This window comes from Nannobrachium achirus (assembly GCF_963921795.1).
Source record: "Nannobrachium achirus genome assembly, chromosome: 20".
NCBI classification, from domain to species: domain Eukaryota; kingdom Metazoa; phylum Chordata; class Actinopteri; order Myctophiformes; family Myctophidae; genus Nannobrachium; species Nannobrachium achirus.
In genome coordinates, this window is record NC_137827.1 from 21,421,727 (window position 1) to 21,447,429 (window position 25,703).

Sequence of the window (25,703 nt, forward strand, 5' to 3'; positions counted from 1 at the left end):
CTCCTTTAAACATTGGCCAAATTGTCAAATATTAGAGGCAGAAATTGTGAAAATAGCTGATCTACATGCTCGCAACGCGAGGCGTTGTGAGCATGTAGATCTGCTATTTTCACAATAGAACCATGTTATTCAAAATGTAATGCCTCAACTCATCAGGGTGGGGGGGTTGAAATAGGATTGTTTTGGGGGTCGCGGCCTGTAAAAGGTTGAGAACCACTGACCTAGGATGCCACATGGCATCAGTGTCAGTCTCATGTTGGCTAAGAGGACGACGAGTCTTCCTCTACAGGGTGGAGGGCGTGTCTCTTCAGAAGAGTCTTTAGAATCTCAACCTCTCGCTCCGTTTCCTTCAGTTTCCGACGCAGCGTCTCATTGGCTTTCTCGAGCTTCTGGACATCCTGAAGAAATAACATGGGTTTAATCAGTGTTGTATATCTCTTATCACATACTGTACCCAGCCTTTGTTTTTTTTACAACAAGGGTTCATATTTTGGATTGTATTTAGAGAAAAGAAAAAGTTTTAAATGTTTTCATTTACTGCTTTCTATCGTTTTAGCGATTTTAGTGATTTTGATTTCAGTGGGTGGGGGCATGTGGCTAAATATGTATTTTTAGACACAATAAGCCGCCAATTTCTTTATTACTATTTACAGTAACACTAATATCCCCCATAAGTCACATCTGCCCATGAAAGATTGTGGTACATCTTGGGAATGGGCTTATTATTTAGCCACTTGTACGCATGCCCCATAATTACGATCTAAAATATGAACCCTTGTTGTAAAAAAACAAAGTTGTCCTTTAATTGCTCTGTCTGAGGGGAGCAATAAAAGGACAAAGAGGATAACTGAACATAACTAGGGCTGATAACGGAAAACCCTGCCTTAGAGCATTATGATTAGTTGCAAGTAAAAGTGCCACTGCCTAACTGTCCCTGTGAGTGAATGTGGTTACATTGTGATCATATTTGTTATACTGTACAGTGTATATAGTATAAGTCAAGTGTCCCAAACTTGGCAGTTTATGCTACAGCAGATAATAAGTACTTTGAAATACATTAAACATACAAACTACAACATAGACATACATGTATGTCTGTCCATAAATAATAATAAGTATCCCCAGCAGCAAGGCAACAACAACCACCCTCCCACCTACATAATCGTAGACAGCAGACCACGACCATATTGCAGATAATGTATAAATGGTTACCAAATCCACTGTCTGGCCATTTATGACACTACTCATGAGCTGATGGAGGTTGTCTAAAATCAATGCACATATTCTTTAGTCTTTGTGACGTTAAATTGTAGGAATGCCTCTTCACACCACGAAACAACGTCATCTACAACTGGACCAAGACTGGCATGGCATAGGAGGATACTGTAGATTAGAAGTAGCCAGCGTAAAACAGGGAATACCGACGTAAAACGTTGTGAACCTCACCATTTCCAGAACTTCATAGGTGGGCTTGTTCTCCTCCTCTGCTCCCTTGGGCTTTTGCACGGTGGAGGCTCGGTTCTCCCACTTGGCACAGTGACGCTGCTTGCGTTGTGGCACCGGACTAGGGCATGGCGTGAGGGTGGGAGCTGCAGGCGGGACCAGGAGAGAAGGCTGTGGGCGACTGGAGTCAGGGGTTGTATTGGGCGTATAGGGTCTGGAGTCAGGGGTTGTATTGGGCGTATAGGGTCCATCGGTCTGCGTGCCACTATGGACCGTCAGCGTCCTTTGTAGCTGAGGCGGCTGCTTCAGATGGGAGGGGGCTGGGGACTCTGGGCTCCAGGCCTTGCATTGGTGTGGTGGGTAGGTGAAAGGACCTTCCTCTGAACCTGGAAAACCAAACGGAAGTCACATACTGTTAGGCCTGTCACAATAATTACATAATCGTCTAATCGCAATTATTTGACATAATTGCAATTATGTAAAATAATTGGTGGGTATGTAATCGTTTACATGTTGAAAAATGTTCATATATTTATATAACATTGAAAAAAATTGTGGAAATGGCAGCTCTCAACGCGTCGTGATGCAACGCGTTTGACGTGAACCATCCAGACCTCTCAGGTCATCTGGAAAAGGTGTGCTTTCTGTTCCTACAACCACAAATAAACATGGGGACGCACTGCATTCGTTTAGTTTTTATGCACCACATATCTGGAACAAACTCCCAGAAAACTAAAGATCTGCCGCCACTCTTATTTCTTCCTTTCTTCCTTTTTACATAAACCACCCTGCCGGAAAGTAACAGGAGGAAATTGAGCTTCTCCGTCCTGCAGGGCAAAAGTTATGCGTACAAACGAGATTGGATAGACAATGAAATTGCCACAAACTTTCAAAGATGGACATTTGTCTGTGCATACATGTCCTGACCATAAATGAGAGATTCATAACCACCAAATGTACAGTACTTGTACTCTTCCACAGAGACAACCATGTAGTTAGCTAAATCACTTTTAGTGTCAGTACTAGTACTTGCTCCGTCATTGAGCTTACACAATGTGCACAAACACACAAAAACCACTACAGATTGCAAGAGGAAAACTACAGAGTGTGGCTCTGTAGTTTTCCCCTTGCAATCTGCAGTGAATGTTGTGTGTTTGTGCACATTGTGTAAGATTGGTGTATGGAATGTCATTGCCATTGTGGCAGCACGAAGAGCAGAGTGCAAACTCAATGTCTTACTCTTCCTGCGTCACAAGATGGCACTGTCTTTTACTTAGACAGACTCAATCCAACTTAGTGGTTATATTTATGGGTCAACAAAGGTGTGTGCTATTACACATCATTGTAGGCAAGTGTGTATTGTACATTCAAAGTCGTGCTGCATGTGTGGGTCTGTGTGTTCTGTGTGCTCTCTGCCACCGACCTTCCGAGATGCCCATGTTGACAGGTGTAGAGTTTGGGGTTGTTGGACTGTCGGTGGGGCCCGTCCCTTTGCTGTTCTTCTTGCATTCAAATGCAACCTGATCCTTGCACAGCTTGTGGCAGTTCATCCCACAGTCTAAACAGGCCCAAACAATGCAAACATGTTAGAGCAGGAACTAGTCATTTAGTTCAGTTCCACCACTGCATTCACTCAATATGCTATACACCACATGATGTAGGCCTTCCTTTCTGTAATGTTGTGCATTCTGCAAGTGCAATGCTCAAAGCAGTGTGTGCTCTTTGACATGTAAACTATTTGTTTCTCTCTTTGAGGTAATAGACAAGGCAGAAAAGGAGGGGAAAAGGTGTTTTTGTGGTTCTGACACTGCACACTCCCCATTCTTTGTGGAGTGCTGCAAGGTACAGCTAACAGTCTGCAACACAGAAAACCACAAACTACAACCTTTTAAGATCCACTGTACCTGCTCTCAACAATAGCTCTCAATAATAGCTCTGACTGTCAGTATCCTTCCTGAAAATACTCTTAACACTAAAGGCCTATTTTGTACTTCAAACATTTTCTGTAATAGGATCTATAAGCTTTATGACCACGTTGTGAGCTTGTAGATCTACTAAAAATATATATATATTTTGAAAATATTTTGTATATGTCTGTAATGATGAATGACCAGGTTGAAGGTGGTGGCTAGATTACAAAGGCTACTTACAAACTCTGGCACTCTAAAAAACTAATTGCGATATTCATTGAGCCAAATGTGTTTAAAACACACTAAATACCACAAGTACAATGATCTAAATCTCCTAAGTCTCTCTATTAACAAACTAGACAGCAATGAGAACATCACCTTTGCACCTGTAGCCCTGTTTAATGACGCCCCACAACTGTGAAGGAAAAGAGGAAGAACATTTGTATGAAGATAACACAGAACAATGTACAGTAGACATGATGATGAGGCTGGCATTCAAATTTCCACGCACGATTTACAGTTTAAGAGTGAAAACAAAAGGGTTGGGTAACTGGGCAATATAAATGAAACCAAGAGTATCTATGACTACAGGTACAGTATGTGGTTCAGTGTGGTACAGAAACGGGAAATATTGTATATTCAGGTGACGTTCAACCCAGCTTCTCTATGATACTTTTAACCCAGATCATTTTACAGGCATGCAGCTTGTTTAATTTTCATTTGGTTACTGGGAAATGGTGTTAAACCATACAATACCCACACCACCAGTAGAGTACAGACTCCAGTAACTATTATAGAGCCTTAATTCATCCAAGGCAGTTTCTCTGAGCACTCAGCAACAACCCTCTTCAAACTCATACAGTTACAGTTACACACCTTCACACCTGGGAGCTGTCCAGTGTAACCACAGTCTAAAGGTGTGATCATCTTTATGAGCAAGCTATTTCAGTGAAACGTCGCATTCACACCGGATGAAACATTTTCACTAGAAGCGGTATTTCCCCCCACACACAGACTGGCTGTCTGTCACTCTGTTCCCTTTAGCGAAAATTGCTTGGGTTGAGCTCTGGGCAAAGAACAAAATCTTTTTTTATGTTGCGTCATTGACTTAACATTGAATCGTTTCGCTAAAAAAAAAGAAGAAGAAAAATTGCATCATGGCTGGTGTCAAAGCACCTCTATACAATTGCCCAATGAGCAGTGGAGCATTTGGGGGCTACAGTAAGTGCCTTGTTCAAGATCCAGATATTTCCTGCCGGCCCCTGGGGACCACACACCTACAGTATACCCTTTTTAGACCACCGTATATATTATGTGTGTTTTTCACTGATCTTGTGAAATTATCATTATCAGTGTGCATGTTTTTGTTGTTTGGTAACGTTAACGTTAACGCTGCAAACTGTCAACCCGAAGGAACCCCATTAGCTTTAATGTGACATTTTCTTCCCTGCACAAATGCTTCAACCAGGATAGAACATATCAAACTGGGTTACCATGCAGGGTTGAATTGCACTAGATAGCTTGCCTAACCACCACAGAGCAAGCCCATGTAATATATGAAATGCATCTACAGGTATGTTTCCTTTACAGTATCATTTTGGTTTCTGTAAATAAACTTACAAATCCGGAACAGTTGTCGCAGAAGGTTGGCTTCATGTAAGTGGTTTCTTGGAAGTTGTGCACAAAGCCCAGACCCAGCTTGGAGCAGATGACGCTCACGCGCATGAAATAGGCCGTGATCTCATTTCTACTGATTTGACCTTCCCTGTACAAACACAGTACATAAGGTACATACATCAGTCAGCAATTTACTACACTGTAATATCTGACACTGAGAGTGGCACCATGTAATTTGAATCCATACTTCTGTCAGTTCAGTCTATGAGCTGCACTGTAGCTCTGATATTATATTTTCGTCCATGCCTTAGCACGATTTTGAAAAACATTTTAAAATACTTCAAATAGCCGATTACATCGACACGTTGTGAGCTTGAAATATTTAAAAATGTTTTTCAAAATAGTAAAAGACTACGAAAGAGTTTAGGGATAAGGGTTAAGGCACGGATGAAAATAGAGCCCTAAATGTTCATTTAGACAGAAGACATAATGTTCACATAATTCAGTCCGCATTTCAAGAAAGAATATAAATGATGATGCAGTGACAGGGCTGAGTGTGATGATTGACTACTGCGAGTTCTGCTGCTATTTTTGTTTCCTGCTGCCACAGTCAATGCTACAGATTCCACTTTTGTTCCCTTTCCACAAAGGTTTTCGAGGAAAGCCTGGTTTATACTTTGTCACATGAAGGTGTCGCGTGCCGAAAATGGCAGGCCTCCAATCCTTGCGTTGTGGACCTGAAGGTCAGCTATTTTCTTTGCGCGACACCGGCATCCGCCAGAGAGTAAATCAATGACCTGTCAAGTATGCAATGGGAGAAACAAACCGCAATGCAACTCCACTCACCTTTCTTTGTCCATGACGCAGGAAGAGAAAGGAAAGCTAGCAGCAATTTTCTCAAAGTCCTCTTGAGAAATGAATCCATTTTCATCATGGTCATAGTTCTTAAAAACAGACTGTGAATTACAAGGAGAGGGGAAAATGCATTATTGACTTTTATAATAGTTCAAATAAATAATGACACCAGTTACAGTAACTAACATTATGAGCGACACTAAGCTACTTTACACTGTACAGTGACAATAGTGAGACTCACGTCCACCATTCTTTGCACATGTTTGCTGATGGTTCTGGGATCCGGTTTGGGGGCCACTCCAGATGCCCAGTCCACAACCACTGGAGGTCTAGAGGGGGTGGCTGGCTGATAGAAAATCAAACAATCACTAAAAGCAGCCTCTAGACGGTCAATAAAACATGATATTGGATAAGCTCCCCAGATTAATTCTATTAGACTAGATCCATTTATAAGCTTCTACAATTAAAACATGGTTTGTTAATGAAATCTACTCTTAAATGTAAAATACTTGTGAGGAATGACCAATCCATTCCAGTCTTTAAAATGGCAAATAGAATCCATGTTCACATATTTCAGTTTTGTAAACTAACTAAATTTACAACAACAACCAAATCTCAGAGCAAATCATTATCAATGATTAAAGGTATGGTATGATTAAACTGTACATCCGCCTGTAAAGAATGAAGAGAATGAAATATTTTGAATAGCAAGCTCTGTCACTCACAGGTAATTTGGAGTTCTTGGGCTCCCTGGCATAAGACAGCTCATAGATCTCATCCTCTGTATAGTATAAGTCCAACGAGAGCTGTGGGGAAAGGTACACAGTTTTATATGTAAAGCCTACAGTAGTACACCACGATTTGCAACACGAAGAAACCTTGCAGAATGATGCAAAGGAAAAACACAGTGGTCTGAATTTCCCCATTGCAGGTCGGTGCATGCCGGCCGATTGTGTTGCAAGAGGTTCACCTTGTCCAATCGCACATAAGTTGCAACGCAATTCTGATCACACAAACGCACACGAATCTGCCATTAACTTGTCTTACTGTATACAAATATTGTCCCCCTTCTATTTCTCCCTGTATCTATCTCATACACACACAGTCAAGTGATTCAGGTCAGTCTTTTTGAGCGGTGGTCACAACGCTCCTATACGTGGCCGTGTGTGTGGGTCTGTCTGTCTGCGTGTCTGTCTGTCTGTCTGTAGCCTGCAGTAACCTTTTCTGACCACACATGTTAAGGGAGGGGCGCTGTTGTTCAGGCCAGGCCAGACCAGGCACACACACACACACACACACGCACGCACACACACACACACACACACACACACACACACACACACACACACACAGGGGGGAGGGGGGGGGGAACCACCGCTCAGTTCACACGGGTGTGATTTTTTTGTTTTACGACACGCACTTGCTGTGAGAGAGAGGGAGAGGAAAAATAGAGCGAGCGGACAGGAGAAAGGAAGGGAGACCATATAGACATTTCATATTTTTAGAGACTATAATAGGTTGATGTGCTATGGAAACATTAAATGATCTCTGCAGACTGCTTGTCACCTTGATGTGGTCTGTCACTGTCCATTTGCCTGCCCTGTCTGCCATTACATTGCTATGGCAACGGCAATGGGTCAAGGCTCGCCACCTGCATGTGGACTGTCCAGTTTTATAATGTTGCAAACCACCCTTTTGGGGATTCTGCTGGGGGTTGGCTCATTGCAAATGTTAGCTTAATAACTGTTAACTGTTACAATTATTATGCGCATCAATTTAGAATTGTGATGAGACCGCAGCAGTGCATTTATCTGAAGATAATGCACACCCTCCGGCCAATCAGAATTGAGGTATGGTATAAAGCAAGGTTCAACATGCTGTAGTATAGACAGACCACCCGAAACCACCAGACAGCCAGCAGAGATCTTCTACATCTTTGAACTGCACTACAAGAGACAATGTAATGGAATGTGCAACAGTAAAGATAGACCACACTACCACAGTAATACAGCGATATGCACTCTCTCACACTCACTCACACTCAACTGTCACCCACTCGCTCATCGATGCACAACCCTCGGCACACAAGCACACACAGTTTGCTTACTCATCATGCACACCTACACACATCAAGGCTTGCATTTTAGCTGAGCTAAATCCATTTAAAGTTACAATCCAGGACTTATTTTATCAGTCTGCAACCTTTTTCCCTCAACACCAAATCCCTTTGCTGAAAATACTACAAGTTGCTTTGCAATGTGCTGTGAACTTGTAGGTCTGCTATTTTTGACGAATGTTCATCCCCAGAATAGGGCCTATAGTCATCTCAGCAACATGGATCTGTCCCATTTAGCGCCACCATCAGGCCGATGTTTTCAAACACTCTTTTGTGACCTGGCGGTCGCTTATCTCCTGATTAGGCAGTCTTACTGGTACAATATACAGCATATTTGCATTAGTTGAAGGTGATCTCCCAACTCTTCAATTGAGAAATTTTGTCCCTGGCATCAGGGGAGGACCCCTACTGGCTAATAATGTCAATAAAGTTATTTGAAGCAGATGGCACACTGAATCGGATGTGTGTATACTATTCCCTCTAACAAACCAGTAAGACTCCCTAATCGGGAGATACGCGACCGTCAAGTCGCATACACAAACTTTAGAAGGCAATCGTAGCCAATCAGGAGGGAATATGGGAAATGGGACAGTTCCAAGTTGAAGACATGACTTCAGAGATACTGTGTACCGCTTTGCGTGATTTTAGGCCAAAATCTGTAGGAGTAGTGTCCAAAATGTGTTTTGCAAAGATCGGCCTGATGGTGGCACTAGAAGAGGGCCATGTGAGAAATCAGGGGCGGAGGTTGTGAGTTGCCATCCAAGGAGTGTGTGTGCAAAGTTTGGCATCGATAGTGCCAACGGTGCCAGAGATAAGAGTAGGGGCAAAAGTTTGACGTGACGTGACGGACAGACGGAGGGACTGAGGGACAGCCAGTGGAGCTTTTCATAGTAACTTGCGACCTGACGGTCACAATCAAAAGAAATAGCCCGAAGTGGTTTATGGTAGCAGACATGTGTAGGTCATTTGCCTGAAAATATTACATATGTAGGTAAAAGTATCTCTGAGTAAAAGAGTGAAACATGAAAAACGTTACAATCGTGCTGGCTCTCCCGCTGTATAGTTTGGAAAAGACAAGAAACAGACATAAAATGTAAGGACAGTTTTAAAACAATTTTCAAAATACCACAAATCCTATTACTGTATATGCTGTAATTGGCTTGAGACACCTTCATATGCGTTTCCGGTTCAAATCTGCCCCTGAGCCAATCAAATGAGACACTGATCCGGTACAGGATATTAGAATGCCACCTTCTGGAAAAGGAAACTCCAGTCATACACACATCACGCTGCCTATCAGTGCAAAGAGTGCGTTATGATAACGTCCTCCGGTGACTCCGGTGATGTTCAGAACTACTGTAGGCTAGATCAAAGCCCATATGGGGATGATCTTGAAGTCATTACCAGGACGTCATATGGACTTTTTTGTTTGGATTTATTGTTATTGTTTGTAATGATAGTTGAAACATGAGCATGTAAGGTTATATTCTGGGACATACAGTATCTGACTAGTTATGATATTTATCTGGCCTCGATCGGACCCTCTCTGTTTAATCCAGGACGTCCCTTTTCGTGGGCAGGATTAATGTTGGTTGAAATCAGGTGATATTCTAGGCCAGATCTGACTATGTAGCAGGGACGTGCTGGGCCCCTGATTCAGCCCGGGAAAAAGAGTTTGAGAGGCCCTCATTGCGTGCTATAGAGAGAGATCTCTCTCTATAGCGCTGCTGCTACTCAAAGATTTGCCATTTCAGATCACGACAAGTGACAAGCCAGTGGGCCAATTACAGGAGTTAAATTTTGTCGTTGTTGGGTGGAAACCTTGTATGTCCAAAACCGTTTGTTTTGTACTTATCATTTTAAAAATGATTTAAACTAGTGAAAACAGACGATCTACAAGCACACAACGCCTCGCAATGCGAGGCGTTGTGTGCTTGTAGATCTGCTGTTTTCACTACTTTTGTGCGACGGCCTTGTATGGTGAAGCAGGGCTTTGCTTTGCGAAAAAATTTACAAGTTTGAAACTTGGAGTTTCTGCCCGACAGTGACGATTTACTTTGTTGATTGCCCAGCCCCCAAAATGGAACGAAGGCCGACATTTTATTTTAATTTTTTTCCTAAGAATGAACCGGCCATTCGGGAGTTGTCCCGCTTTTCCCAATGACCAGCACGTCCCTGCTACGTAGTCATGGTTTGACTTGATCTGGCCCCAACCGAGACGTCACTGATTGGTCCAGGACTCCTGACCGTGCTTGCTGGGTTGGCTTACCGTCAGTAGATGCACCAGGTCCTTGTTGGCGTCCAGCTGAGGCGGGATCTGCTGCAGGTGAATCAGGTCACTGATGTGGTTGTAGAGGGCCTGCAGCTTCTGGACGTTCACCTTGTCCTCGTCCAAGTAGTCGGACATGGCCTCGTTGACAGAGATCAAGTCTTTGAGATGGACGCCCAGGATGGGGATCTTAAATCCTGCGCACCTGCTGTAAGCCTGTCTGTAGTTGTCGTAGTTCCTACAGGAGGACAGCAGGTCTGTCATCTCATTCAGCGCCTGTGGGGTGGGTGGGGGGGAAAAATGCATGTTTCCATGTCCGTGGTTCTCAAACCTTTTCATGTCAAGGACCCCCAAAATGACATGTATTTGGCCGCGGACCCCCAATACTGTATGTTGTTCCAGGAACCCCCCAGTAGCAAAGATTTGCTTTGACAAAGACACATTCATAGATTTTAGATTTGACCAATTTTTTTAACTCGGTGCCGCGCTGCGAGCTTGTATATCTGCTATTTTTCAATAGTTAAAGCATAAAATTATTCCAGGTCTTAATATGGCAGTGGTTTTTCAATAAAAGAAAAAAAGAAATGCTCAAGGCACACCATAGGGAAAGTCAAAACCGCAACGCACACTCACATGTATAACGTGTGTTATCACTCTTTGCAAAACACAATTTAGAAATATTGTTTTTAGGGTATAGAATTTCCCTCTGTATTGGGGAGATGCACACAGTACTGATACATAAAATGAAACAATTATTCATAACCTTTCTGTATATGGTACTGTAGTAAACAACAGTACAAAGTGTATATTAATGTGTAAAATAATGTGTGGTTGTCACAAAATCCCAAGACAACCCTACTGGTGACTTATGTACATACCGGTATGTAAAAACCTTTTTTAATAAATACATTGAATCGAGAGCTATTCTGAATTTGACCCGTCATGGTCATAGCAAATATATTTCGTCTACTTTCCGTGTGGACAAGTAATTTCTGAACCACTATGAGAAATGTTTTGCCTTGCTTACTTTTTTACTTTTTTGCTATTTTGTTTGTTCCAAAAGAAGAATCTTTGTCATTTCAACATTAAACGTTCCATGACAATCTTTTTGTTCAATGATGTTTGGCCTTATAGATGGAAATCAGGCTGTTTTCCGTTCATTTCCTTCGTTTTTAGACTACTCAATACTCATGTGTGTTACAAAATGATTGTCTAAACTTCCAAAATATGACGGTAATTTTTAGCTTGCGGCCCTTGGACTTTTTGTATTCTGCTGAGTGGCCCCTGAGCCATCTAAAGTTGAGTAGCCCTGTTCTACATACAGTAGGCTCTGATGCCTGATAGCGAGTCCCAGGATGGATTTCTATGACCCTGTCACTCCCTGACTATCTCCCTCTGTTTCCTGTCTCTCTACACTGTGGACTATCATTAAGGAAATACAATAAACAAACTATACTTAAAATAGCCGATATGCAATTTTAGCTATTTTTTACCTACCAAATCTGTTATGAAATGCAAAGAATAGGGACACCTGGTTGAAAGTGATTACAGTATTTTCTGGACTATAAGGCGCACCTGACTATAAGGCGCACTGTCAATGAATGGTCTATTTTCAAAATGTTTTCATATATAAGGCGCACCTGACTATAAGGCGCACATAATAGACGCTACCGTTGCGTTATGCATCCAACAGATGGAGCTGTGCTAAAGGAAATGTCAATGTCAATGAATGATCCATATATAAGGCGGACTGGACTATAAGGCGCACTGTAGTTTTTTGAGAAAATTAAAGGCTTTTAAGTGCGTCTTATAGTCCGGAAAATACGGTAATCATTATGGTCCTAGTCTCTGAAACGAACTGCCTATGACCTGAGATCTGTAACAACTGTATTGTCTTGTCTTCTTTCAGAACTATTGTTAGTCTCTTTCTCTCTGTTTGTGTATGTACGTTGCATTGCAGTATCCGGTGTGGGTGTACGTGCAACTTGTAGGGGTGGGGTAGTGCGTGGGAGGGATTTCTGTGTGTGTGTGTGTGTGTGTGTGTGTGTGTGTGTGTGTGTGTGTGTGTGTGTGTGTGTGTGTGTGTGTGTGTGTGTGTGTGTGTGTGTGTGTGTGTGTGTGTGTGTGTGTGTGTGTGTGTGTGTGTGTGTGTGTGTGTGTGTGTGTGCGCGTGCGCACATTTTATCGTTTTTTTACATATCCCAGTGCGGCACTCTGTGCCACGCTGTGAGCTTGTATATCTTCTATTTTTCAATAGTTAAAGCATAAAATAATAGTAGTGGTTAAAATGACACGGATGCGTTCCCAGTCTTAATGGGGTAATATATTTGACGTGATCAAATATTATGATATATTGATAAATACCTTGGAGACCTCGTTGGGGACATGTGAGCTGGTGTCCTTCAGTCTGGAGATAGAACTGTGACACAGGCCTCCCACCACCGCCATTAGTGTGTTGAAGTTGTGCATAAGATGCAGGCTCTGGTGAACACATAAACATAACATGAACAATAGATGAAGAGATATGAAGAGCATGTTTCAATCCATTACCACATCGCAAACACACACACACACACACACACACACCCATTCTCTCCCACACACACACACTCACACTCACACTTGAACTCTCTCCAGGTACTGCGGCTGTAGTTACATAATTCACGCAAGTTTGCGTTGCATAAGCCACTCAGCGGTTGCTATCTGCTTGTCGCCGCGCTGACATCCAGCTCATTGTTTTATGCAAGTGTTTTTCTCTCCCTTTCAGTTCTCTCTATTCATTTCCTTTAGCAGTGGGTTTGATGTTCATACTAAACAGCAGTGGTGTAGAGTAGCTAAGTACGTTTACTCAAGTACTGGACATAAGTAAAATTCTGAGGTACTTTTACTTCACTTGAGTGTTTCCTTGTTGTGATACTTTTCCTCCACTATAATTACTTGACAGCTTTAGATACTTTAGATTTAGATGATTACTACTTAACATAAACATACATTAAGTTGAGTACTTTTACTTTGCTACTGTAAGTTTATTTTGATGACACTACTTTTACTCAAGTAACATTCTGCATACAGGCCTTTTATCTGAAACAGGGTAATTTAACTTCGGTAAAAACTCTAGGTATCCTACTTTTTCCACCACTGGTAAACAGGCGGTGGCAGGATGCATAACTGGCAGAGAGCGAGAGGTCCTACAGAGTTCAACTGTACCAGCTGGTTCTCTGAAACAGTGCTTCTCATTCTTCTCAAACATTTTCATGTCAAGGACTCCCAATGAGATATGTATTTGGCCGTGGATACCCATCTGAAAGTACAGGGACCCCCATACAAGATCTGTGTTGTTAAAACGTTTAGTTTTTGGAAAATAGCAGATCTACAAGCCCATGCAATGCTTTGCATCTTCTAAAAGTGTTGTACCTCTCAGCCGATAGTAAGTAACTAAGATTGGACTTTTGGGTCTTTTGACATAAAAATACAAAAGTGTGAAAAACTCTTAAAGGAGAAAATCGTAAAGGAGTAGGTCTCTTAAAGAAGTAGTTCACCCCCAAAATGACTTTTTCTCTATTGATTACTCACTCCATGGCGACTTGAGTTCAATAATATTTTTTGTTTTTTCTCACATTCCTAAGACAAAAAATTGATTATAGTAAATTTACCCCCATTGATTCCGGATGTGGACCCAAATGCATTTTGGCGTGAGAAATCAATAGAAAAAAAAACTCTTTTTGGGGGTGAACTACTCTGTGTTTAAAGTTTCTAATTTTCCTCCTGGATCACCTTCAAGGACCCCAGGGGATCCTCTGCCCCCACTTTCAGAACCAGAACTTATCATAGTATTCCTTGACAACTCACTTAAACCCTATATACTATAGGACCAGAGTCCTATATGGCTCTATACTAGGCCCCCTCCTTTTTACTCTACACCATTATCTTCAGTAAATAGCTGCTCTACAAGCTCACAACGCGTTGCGCCGTAGATATGCTATATTCCCCTATAATGTTAACCCCAGAATAGGAACGCTAGTGGTTATCTGGTTAATATTCCAAGCAGTCATTTGTCTATTAGTGAACGTCTTTGATGGAATAAAAGCCTAGGGCTGAGCTCTTGAGAACCATTAACAGCCCTTTGTGAATATGCATTATCAAACCTCAATTTACTAAACCACACTGAAGAAGATGCTGAGTGGGATCACACCACAGAGTGCCATGGTAGTCTGTCTATAGGAAACAATACCATAGAAGCCAGTGATAAACAAATGAAGACAAAAAAAAAGAAGAAAAATAAATATATTTAAATATATGTTCAGACACACCTGTAGATGGCCAGATAGTGGATTGATTGAACACAAAATCAAAAAGCAACAAACGTATGTATTGCTTTGAAAAACATCATGCAGTACATCATATCACCAACCTCAATATGAATGACCATCCGTAAGACTTTGCATTGGTTTATCTCAAATTGTTTCCAACCAGTTTTACCAATGAAGTCTGGGAGATTGTCATCAGTCTCTAGTTGAGCAAAGCATTTAGAGACTGACTTGTGAGTCTACCGACAGCCGACGAAGACGCACAAGGTAGTGTTAATGTAGCTGAGGCTGTGAAAACAGACCCACACGGTCTGTTAAATGAAATGATTTCAGAACTGTACCTGTGCCACGTGAATAAACTTGATGAAGACCTCAGCTCTCAGCTGAGCTGTCGGCCTGCTCAGCACCATCAGCTGGACCCACTGGGAGATCCCGTTGCACAGGGTGATGGACCGCTCCATGGTGGGGATGTCCTTCATGCAGCAGCTACGTATGTAGTTCTGATAGTCTACAAACTAACCATGTGAACAGACAAGAAATTAGCTACGTATGTATTTCTGATAGTCTACAAACTAACTGTGTGAACAGACAAGAAATTAACTACGTATGTATTTCTGATAGTCTACAAACTAACCATGTGAACAGACAAGAAATTAACTACGTATGTATTTCTGATAGTCTACAAACTAACCGTGTGAACAGACAAGAAATTAACTACGTATGTATTTCTGATAGTCTACAAACTAACCGTGTGTGGACAGACAAGAAATGAATAGCAGCATGGAAACTGATGGAAAGCATTTTCCCTCAAGGGGAAACACCTAATTTTTTAAAGCTGCAATCCGGATTCTTTTTTTATTTCTTTTTTAATATATATATATAAATAAAATGTTAGTTGCACATACAGTATCGGTCTCCACTGGGAGAGGACATTGCAACTTTAAAGGACAACGTTGCTTTTTTACAACAAGGGTTCATATTTTAGATTAGAGAAAAGAAAAGATGTTTTCATTTACTTCTTTCTATAGTTTTAGCAAATTTTGGACAGCAAAAACAGGAGAAAGATTGCAGCATTAGATTACTTCACTGCATTTCCCTCTTATCTAGTGTTCTCATGTTTTCATGCATGGCAAATGGCATGTACAGATACTTCACATTATTTAAATACTCAGGTCTACTAATAATTAATGACTGATTTCAGTGGTTGGGGGCATGCATGCAAGTGGCTAAATATGTATTTTTAGACAATAAGCCAGCGCTTTCTTTATTACCATTTACAGTAGCCCCCATAAGTCACATCTGCCCATGAAGGATTGTGGTGCATCTTGGGAATGGGCTTATTGTGTCTAAAAATACAAATAGCCACTTGCATGCATGCCCCCAACCACTGAAATCAAAGTCATTAAATCGCTAAAAAGATAAAAAGCACTAAATGAAAACATTTTAACACTCATTTTTTCTTTTCTCAAATTACCTAAAATATGAACCCTTGGTGTCCTTTAAGTGTGACTTAAAGTTCTGCAAACACAAATAGCAACCTGTGTACAGTGTAGGCAGACGGTTGCAATGACGGCCCGTACTCACTGATATTCTGCAGAAGGATTTGAACTCCAGGTACGTGAGATGTTCCGCTAACTCAATGGGCTCCAGGTGATCAAACAGCAGAGAGACCTTCCTCTTTTTACTACTACTACTGATCTTCTGGCTGGCCTTCCACGACCAGTCCCGTTCAGTTCTGCAACACAACAAAACGTATCACGACAAAGTACTGTGGTGCAAACACATAAAAGAATATTACCGTATATTCACCTTATTAGAAAAGATTGGGGTGGAATCATGACCGGAGATGAACTTACATCCACTTGGTTTCTAAGAGAGGAGACAGATGCTCCTGTCCCAGATCCCTGATCAGTTCCCTGAACTGTTCCAGATGATCAGACAGAGTGTGGTGCAAGCGGAACATTATCCAAAACTCCTGGATCCAATACCTGGGTGCAACATATTTCGCAATACATAACATAATTTACCATCATCATTATGATACCGTTGTCTCTATCAAATAAAACGTAAACAAAATATTATTACAGTATATACACAAGTGAATTTACATGTTTATTTACACGCACACACATACTAACCTGATGAGGTAACATATCCTGTCGCATTCTGCAGATTGCTCATTGTCCATGGCTGTTTTAAATGTAAGCACTCATTAAGGAAAAGGTTACTGTGGATGATGAGTAAGTTATGGCCTTATTGTCCGTTAAATAAAAGTGGTATTTACTGTAGGAATCAATTCAGCATCCTCTAAGTCTAAACATTGTTTCAGGTTTCGGCCCTACTGCAGATAATACACATTGAACATGAAACTACAACGTTCAGGTGCACGCAAGGCACAACTCATCGACAGAAACTAAACCGACCCAAATTAAAAAGCCAAACAGAAATGACATTTGGTCGTTGTGGGAGAAAGCAACCACCACGGGGAAACTGTGATGAGCGTCAAAGAATGAATCATTCCACAATCAACTGCAATCCTTGCTCCTTCTACTGTGGAACATTATGCAAAGTAAAGCAACGTTTTAGTGAAAATAAAATATGCATACAGCGAAGAAGAGAAATAAGAGAGAAGAGTGTGTGTGTGTGTATGTGTGTGTGTGTGTGTGGGGGGGGGGGGGGGGGGGGGTCCTTACTATGTGTCGTGAGGCTGTGACATCACTACAGGTATTTATTACCTATGGACCAATGGATTCATAAAAACATCTCTTTATAATGTGAAACCACTTTTAAAAATGGCCTGAGTCTGACATCAATTGGCAGGAATAAGCTCAGAGTGATGCAAATTAAAAGGCTAATTGCGTCATGGGAGCAGAGGAGCAGCCCACGCAGTCCCAAAGCCAGACTGCGATAAAGGCTGCAAAAGCCTCCTGTTTGTCTACTGCTTGATCCTCCTAACCCACATTATTGACCATATTTGATGGATCCTTTTGGGCCCTCTGCTTAGAGTGAGATGAGGGGCGTGGAGGGTTAAAAATAGAAAGAGGTGCCCCTGCTGCTCCGTAGTGTGACGTGGGTTTTCTTGAGCAGGGTCTGTTTTAGCAACCGAGGGGTCTGTGTTTATATATAGTTGAAGTGGATTGTAATGGGTTGAGCCAGAGGTAATTAACACCTGAAACCCCAAGGCTTCTCGCAGGACCGAGAGGCTTCATGGCGACACCGCTCTTTCCTTGAATGAAAGCCTGGATTACAGAAAAAACTATCTACATAATATGAAGCGGTGAAAAATGAATGGATGGGCATTGAGATTTTTTAATGGGCCCCGTTACAAATATAAGATGGAAATAGTCTTAGCTAAAATGCTTTGGGATACAGTGGGCGTACACTCAATACAATAAAAAGAAAGGGAAACATATGATGTGGTGTTATTAATTAATGACTAGGGGTAAACACAAACTGCCAATCACGTTTTAGGTGAGACTGACTGACAGATTTGTAAGCCAAATTTGAGGATTTAACAGCATAGTTCGTCAGGCCATAAGAGGGTCTTTGTGTCTGTCTGTCTTTTTGTCTATAGCTAATCTTGCAAACCGCTGGACTGATCAGTGCCAAATGTATTTTTCACACTGTCTGCCAATAGGCTAACTTAGGGTCTCGACAATTTGTATTTTCACATAACCCTAAACTTGCCAATTCCTTGCATCCATTTCCAAATTTGACCAAAAAAAAAAGATTGGCTTAAAGGACCAGGTCACCTCTGGGACAACCAGATCTAATTGTTGTGTGGGACACGATCAACACAATCCTGAATTATTTTTTGTGTTCAATCTGTGTTTTTAGATATGTTAGTAGTTCAGCATGCTACAACTGGTCATATGATGCATTTTGCATCATATGACCAGTTGTAGCATGCTGAAATCGGCTGAAATACTAAAATATCTAAAAACACAGATTGAACTAAAAAATCACACCCGTGTGAACTGAGCGGTGGTTCCCCCCCCCCCTCCCCCCCCCCCCCCCTTCCCCCCTGTGTGTGTGTGTGTGCGTGTGTGTGTGTGTGTGTGTGTGTGCCTGGTCTGGCCTGGCCTGAACAACAGTGCCCCTCCCTTAACATGTGTGGTCAGAAAAGGTTACTGCAGGCTACAGACAGACAGACAGACACGCAGACAGACAGACAGACAGACAGACAGACAGACAGACAGACAGACAGACCCACACACACGGCCACGCCACGTATAGGAGCGTTGTGACCACCGCTCAAAAATAGCTCAGGATTGTGTTGATCGTGTCCCAAACAACAATAAAATGAAGATCTGGTTATCCCAGAGGTGACCTGGTCCTTTAAGCCTTTGTGTTGTATTGTTTCAGCTGTTTCAGATTTATGAGTGGTAGCCTATACTGTACTTCTACAGTCAGAATATAGAAAGATATAGAGTGGTGAGTTTATCCAGGAGGTCACTGGAGGTCATGTGGAGACGATGCATGGCCAGGGTGATGTTCATCAGGTGGCTGCTCCCACATACACATCCATCATTATCTGTAAGAAGAAGCAAAATGCACAAACATGTAATGCTACAACTATAATCATATATAATTATGACACTTGAGTTCAATCAATGGTCAGGCTTTTTTAATCGGTCAATACTTGCCTATTGGTAAATGGTGCATTTATATAGCGCTTTTATCCAAATCGCTTTACAGAGATTGTGCATTACATTCACCCATTCACACACACATTCATACACCGGTGGCGGAGGAAACCATGCAAGGCACCAACCTACTCACCGGGAGCAATTAGGGGTTCAGAGTCTTGCCCAAGGACCCTTCGACATTAATGTAACTCAGGGGGAGCCCGGATTCGAACTGGGAACCCTTCGGGAACCCTTCGTGCTCTAATAACGGTTTCTCTACCCCTGAGCTATGCCCCCCTAAACACCTATTAAGTATATATCGGACACTGTATATCAGTTTCGGCGTATATGTGATGATCTTTATAGAACATAATGCAGAAAAAGATGCTTGGGTTAGTTATTTACAAGTGCATAGTTTTAGTGCACTTACATCACAGAATGTCATTGTTGACAATAAACAATTCATCATCGTGAAACTCATTCATTGTGAAACTGCAAAATATTTTTACATTACATTTTTACATTCAGGACCTCAGTATTTCCATTTTCTTTGTCATAAATCAGCACAAATCAGTCTCACGTCATGGCATGGCTACTTCAAAATGATGCACATACTGTCCAACACCTACACTATAAATAATTTTGTAATATTATTAGCGCACACCGTTTCTGCAGGTACGTGCGTTTCCGGTGGTTGTGTGACTGCTCTGCGGTCTACGCTTTGCTCACTTCTCACTTCCTGCCTTTGTGACCAGACCACCTTCCCTGTCTCGCTTCTGTGTGTCTGCAACACTGCAAACACTACAATAGACTTCATGGAATTCAAGGAGGCCAATGTCTTTTGCATCAACTACTTCTTTCAAGACTGTAGAAATACAGTACACTCAATTATACCCTGTCGGTAATAAAATTGCAAACATCTTAACCACTTAAACTCTGTTTTATACTTTGTGGTATAATGGTGTCGCACAGCGAAAATAGCTGCTCTACAAGCTCACAACATTGTTGTGAACTTGTAGATCTGCTATTTTAGAAAATGTATGTAACATAGGGGTGCCAGGGTTAATGTTTAAAACCAAGGCCAGACCAAGTTTGATCTCACCAATCATTACCCACAAGTTTGATCTGATTAATCATTTCCCTCAGACCACTGATATTCTACTTAAGTCAAGCTTTGTCTGGAATCTGTTACTATGCCCAGCCTAGTACATACATAGCAGTCTGTCAATATCATATTTTAATATTCAATATTTTTCTGTCTTTTGAATCCCGCAGACTGTGACATCACACACATGTCAAATTCAATGGAGAATGAAATGCAAAAGTTGACAGTTCAAGCAAACACTCTACTGGAGTGGGCAATCAACACCATAATGATAATACTAAATTCCGAAAATCCATTGGCATTCTCCTTTAAGGCCTAGACAGCTGGCATTATCTTGACGCCAACCAGGACATTAGGTTTACATGCACCCACTTTTAAGCCATATCGCCTTGGAAATATCTCAGATGCCATGGTAACGTGCTCCTTTCTAATCTTTGTTATCTATATGCAGTGGGCCACTCCAGCAGCCACCTAATCCTGCCCTCATATCCTGCATGGGGCGTGTTTCTATTTGCACCACCATACAATCTCTACCAACTACCACAGTCAATCTCAGGAAAATGTGAACTGACCACACCAGTCCTGCTAACAATGCATACCAATCTGAGCCATTGGATAACTTAATTAGAGAAAAGGGACAATAAAAATCTGTAATGAGTAGATTAATAATTATGGAGTACACGCAGCTTCTCTTAAACACTTTTTCTGGGTGTTTAGAATGTGCCTGCCTATTAACTTACTGTACTGATGAATTCTTTAGATAAGTGTTGGTGGGAGCAGGTCGCTGTTACTACATCTCATCTTTTCGACACCCGACTCTAACCCTCACTCTAACCTTAACCTCCGTGGAGTGAATCGCTAACCCTCGGGTCGAAATGATGGGCGTTCGCAAAAGCAAGATTTCCCCTTGTTGGTGATGGTGGAGGAGTGCACAGTAAAATCCTCTGAGGAGTGTACATGTACCAGTGTGTATGTGTACATCATGTACCATTTGTATAATCTTCGAAATTCAAATAACACTAGATTTCACTGTGTACACTATTTTCACCAGAATACTGAACGTGGGTGCTACTTTGTGGGTGCTATAGAACAACATCACTTTCATAAGGAATTCCTGTAATGATTCCCTGTTTTCCTCTGACTGTACAGTAACTAAATTGCTTTAATTATTTTAATTAAGCGGCTGTCTAGCTTTACTTCAACAAAAAACAGCCAGATATAAATCAACCAATCCGAGACATTCTGCAAATATGTGACAGGAAGCCGTGATTCTCCATCCAGGTAAACAATTGCTCCATCCTCTTTTTTCACAACTTTCCAACCACTAACGCCGTTGGGTTAATTGCTAAAGGAAATCCCCTTTGGAACGGACGGTCTTACTCACTGGAAAGTTAGGAAAGCTGCCAGCCGCTACAGTGGGAAAGGAGGGACGCCGTATGATGACAAACACCGCTGAGAGCGTGCTGCAGCAGCCAGTCCTTTGCCTCGGGTGTTATCTTAAGCTCTCATCAGCCGCACTAACCGGTGGGCTGCTTTTCCTTGTTTTGACAGGACGCTATCATAATGGATGGTACCTTTGTTTTCAAAAGAAGTCCAAATCAGATTCTGGACATGGCAAGCATGCATGCTTCTCTCTCTCTCTACATAATCCTCCACCACTCTACCTTTATTGCCATTTCTATGAAATAGTATATTTATTGAATTTATTCTCATAAGCGTTTATATTCCACAACTAGTGGTATATTTACCTCTCATATCGATGGGTGTCACTGTTTGTTTTCAATACCAATAAAGGTTTCGATGTGTTACTCATCAAAACCAATATGTTGATTTCTACTATTCATTTAATACTGTACATTTCCAAACACTTTCCTTTGTTGAGTGAAAGCACACAAAATGATTGCGTTATTGCTGTATAAATGAACATTTATACACAGCTTCAGATTTTTCACTATGAATCCATTGTTTTGAGGCTAAACATTTAGGCCTAAACTGACTTAAACTTCAGAGCAGCTGTAGTCTACACTGTAAAATACTGAGTGATATTTTTACTCTGAGTGTGCAAATGGGCTTAAATGGATCATTTTGGGTCCATGTGTAGGTAGGTTGAGCATGATGATGTCAACAGCTATTGATCCATGCCTTCACTGTGCTCTGTGTTTCAAAGAGCGGTGTGCATCTAAAGACCACCGTGTGGAGAAGCTGACCTTTAGGGCTTGTCCGGGCTTGAAGCAGCCATCAGGTAATCCTTCAAATAGCTCTTACGTGGACGGTCACATTTACCTCAGGGGTTCGTCTGTGATGTGAGGCAGGAGAAACCGAGCAATGCTCTGCCATATCAGCAACAGCTGTTAACAAACCTATTCTGTTGACCACCTCACCTCATCACCTGCATAAATTAAAGGTAAAAAAAAAAAAAGAATGTTCGCATTCACGCACATTAAAACCTGGGAGCTGCCCGGTACACCCGCATTCTTAAAGCGTTGGCCACTGGGCAGCTCATCTAATTTCTCTTTTGGGTCACTGGCTAAAAGGTTTGGGAACCACTGCACCTAGAGCAGCTTGGGAATCAGTGCCTTGCTCAAGGGAACTTCATCAGCCTTGGGGGTGGGGTTAAGTGGTGGGACTTCCCCAGCTCCCACACAGATTTTCTCTTATGCCGGTCTGGGGAATCGAACCAGAATTTTACCTTCAAACCTTTACTCAACAAAGGCGCTGCTTGAAACTTCAGGCCGCTGCCCTACATATTGACAGGGTTGACATGCAGTATTCTTATCTCTGGTTGGTTTCTAGAGGATTTTGTTCTTGAATTACTTCAATTCTGGTGAATTTGAAATGAGCAGCAAGCTGTCACTTCCCCATTATTCTTCCAGCGCATGACATACATGTAATTATGAGATGACATTCACCGTTCACTCCATTGTACCACAGCGACCAATGCTTCATTTGGGTATCCAGGCAACAGTATTTGAAAGCTTGTCTTTTCAAAGACATAACACCATAACTCTTGACTCTACTGCAGACAAGTCAGTTAAGTTCCAGATTTTCACTGGATTGAACCACATGTCCAATTACTGATCAGTTTCTATGCTTATAAAATCTTCCTTGCGGCTAATTTGTCATTTGAAGTTAATACAAGCGATGCATAGAAATGCCATAAATTGAATATGAAAATACAATTGTAAAAAGACAAATTCCCCAATCGCCATTTAAGAGTATCTTTAAGATTTTACTCGCTCATAAAATAATCGAAACACACTTGTTGACTCATCTGAGCTTACACATTAAAATACTCAGTGTTGATTTATCCATTTTGTAACTCAGAGAGAGTTGAATCAATCAATTGACCCTTAGCCTTAGAGGTCCATTTGGTTCCATTTAAGTTAAATTAATTAACCTGTGTAGAAACCTGCAGTAGCATACAAGCTTTCATGAAAACATAACAGTACTGTATAATGCTTTCAGTCATTCTTACCTTCCCATTTTAAGTTAGAGGCCTGTCTAAACTTGTCTTCTTTAGTTTACTCCAAAGTCAATAATGACATGTAGCGTGAGAAAAGTGCCAGACAGGAAATTAACAAACATTCTCAGGTTTAAAAATGACCTGTATCTGTATGTGTTCACTAACACAGAGTAAGCGGTAACCACAAAGCAGAAATGAAGCTTAATTTCCATCAAGCGGTGTCACTTGCCAAACATAACTGACCTAAGCTAATAACAACATGTCGAATTTGTACTACAGACAATAGTTTTAAGAGCCCATATGCAGCAGCTCTCACTTTCATTCAAAAACAAACGTGGGAGTTCCTCTCAGAAAGAATTCCAAACATTCTGCAGTGCAGTAACAACCCAATTGAGGACTACATTGTAATAAATGATGATTACTATTGTTAGTTTAACCAATAACACCCTATTTACTTAATTGACCAGTCAGGTGTCCCCCCCAGGGGCCTATACTTGGCTCAATCCTTTTTCTCCTCTAGCTCTTTGCTTAAAAGGAGGGACCGGGACCCGGTCCCCACAAACTTGGGTCACCGGGTGCAAATGGTTAAGTTGTAACAGAGGAGGACTACCAATGCACTAGTTTAATGGTTAAGTTGTAACAGAGGAGGACTACCAATGCACTAGTTTAAATTGCGTGTCCAACACAGAAACCTACAGTACAGTGGTTCTCAAAGTGGATTCCAGGGACTCTGTGGGTTCCTTTATAAGGAGGTCTAAATTGACCCATACAAGTCTGTAACTCTGACAGTGTTCAAATGGAACCAAATGAACCCGTCAGCATTCATTTGGTTCAATTTGTACACTGTTGAGGGAGGGGAGACCTTGAAATGTGAAAGTTTGAAAAACAGTGCCCTATAGTAGACTATACAGCCTGCATGACAGCAGCACGGCTGGTCAACAGTGACTTACCGAAGCTCTGCAAAGAAGACTGGACGAGCTCCTCCCAGGTAGCGCCTTTGGTAAAGTGTCCCAAGGACATCATGACCTTGCCGTGCTGGGTCATCTGGGCCGGGGTGGGCCTGAGCACCCTCTGAGGACGCTCAGGAGGACAGACTCTAGGCCTGGGACTGCATCCCGGAGTCGCACGCCTTGAGGGGGTCCAGAGGAGAAGAGTGAGGGGGGAGGGGTTATTGTGAGAAGTGTAGGCTGCAGTAGCCAGGGGGGCTTGCTCCAAGAAAGAGTGTGTGTGTGTGTGTGTGTGTGTGTGTGTGTGTGTGTGTGTGTGAGAGAGCAAGAAATAATTTGTCATTAATATTTTCACCAAAATGAAAGCTATTCTTTAACGTCAAACACCTGACATCTGGAGCCAAGCTATTCATTGTTCTCATTTCCTTCCCTTGGGGGAAATAACTGTTGATTGCGGACATCCAGTTTTAGTCTCTGAATGACCAGTGAAGTGAGTGAACGTTGAACATTATTTGTTAAAAAGAAGGGGGGAAAAAAGAAGAAAAAAGAAAAGAAAAGCGAAACTAAAGTGCAGCATCATATTATCAGAGAAGGACAAATAAGTCATAGGCTATCTAACTTGCGCAGCGCACAGGTGCCAATGTTATAGGTCCGTTTTATCCCTCGCATTAATTCTACAATTCCGATAGACTGCTTTAATGTCGGCAACGAATAATGACGTGCCTGATCGCAAAATCTACCATTGAGCAAACTATAGGGTCGCCTTTTTTTCCCAGTGACAGTATAAAACAAAAATATTATAAAACTTACGGATGTTCCTTTTCCTTTTCGCTTGATACGTTCCCATGTTGGTTGTTTTCTTTTGATTGACATCCCATTGCGAGGTACTGGGCAACAAGTGGCTGAACCAGGCTGTCCATCTGTGTTCTCTTCGATGAGAGCATTGCATTGTGATGTGTGTGAGCTCAACTCCCCATGTTTGTTGTGACTTGTCAATGAAGATGATGACACAAACTGACGAAGACCCGTCGCGCGCTGTCTAA

At 41.8% G+C, this 25,703-nt stretch overlaps 1 protein-coding gene across 1 annotated transcript; it reads right to left on the reverse strand.

The window, feature by feature from the left end:
• Nucleotides 1-260: 260 nt before the first annotated feature.
• On the reverse strand, nt 261-25,604 carry LOC308305276 (RAS guanyl-releasing protein 1-like; the record flags this gene model as incomplete). Its single annotated transcript, XM_080750040.1, has 17 exons — nt 261-398; nt 1,447-1,829; nt 2,867-3,001; nt 3,732-3,768; nt 4,974-5,118; nt 5,817-5,926; nt 6,067-6,171; nt 6,551-6,631; nt 10,211-10,486; nt 12,575-12,691; nt 14,859-15,032; nt 16,102-16,252; nt 16,374-16,505; nt 16,656-16,707; nt 18,935-19,051; nt 24,664-24,842; nt 25,471-25,604. The coding sequence occupies 17 exons, from the start codon at nt 25,602-25,604 to the stop codon at nt 261-263; spliced, it is 2,466 nt and encodes an 821-aa protein (XP_080606166.1).
• Between the last annotated feature and the right edge of the window lie 99 nt (nt 25,605-25,703).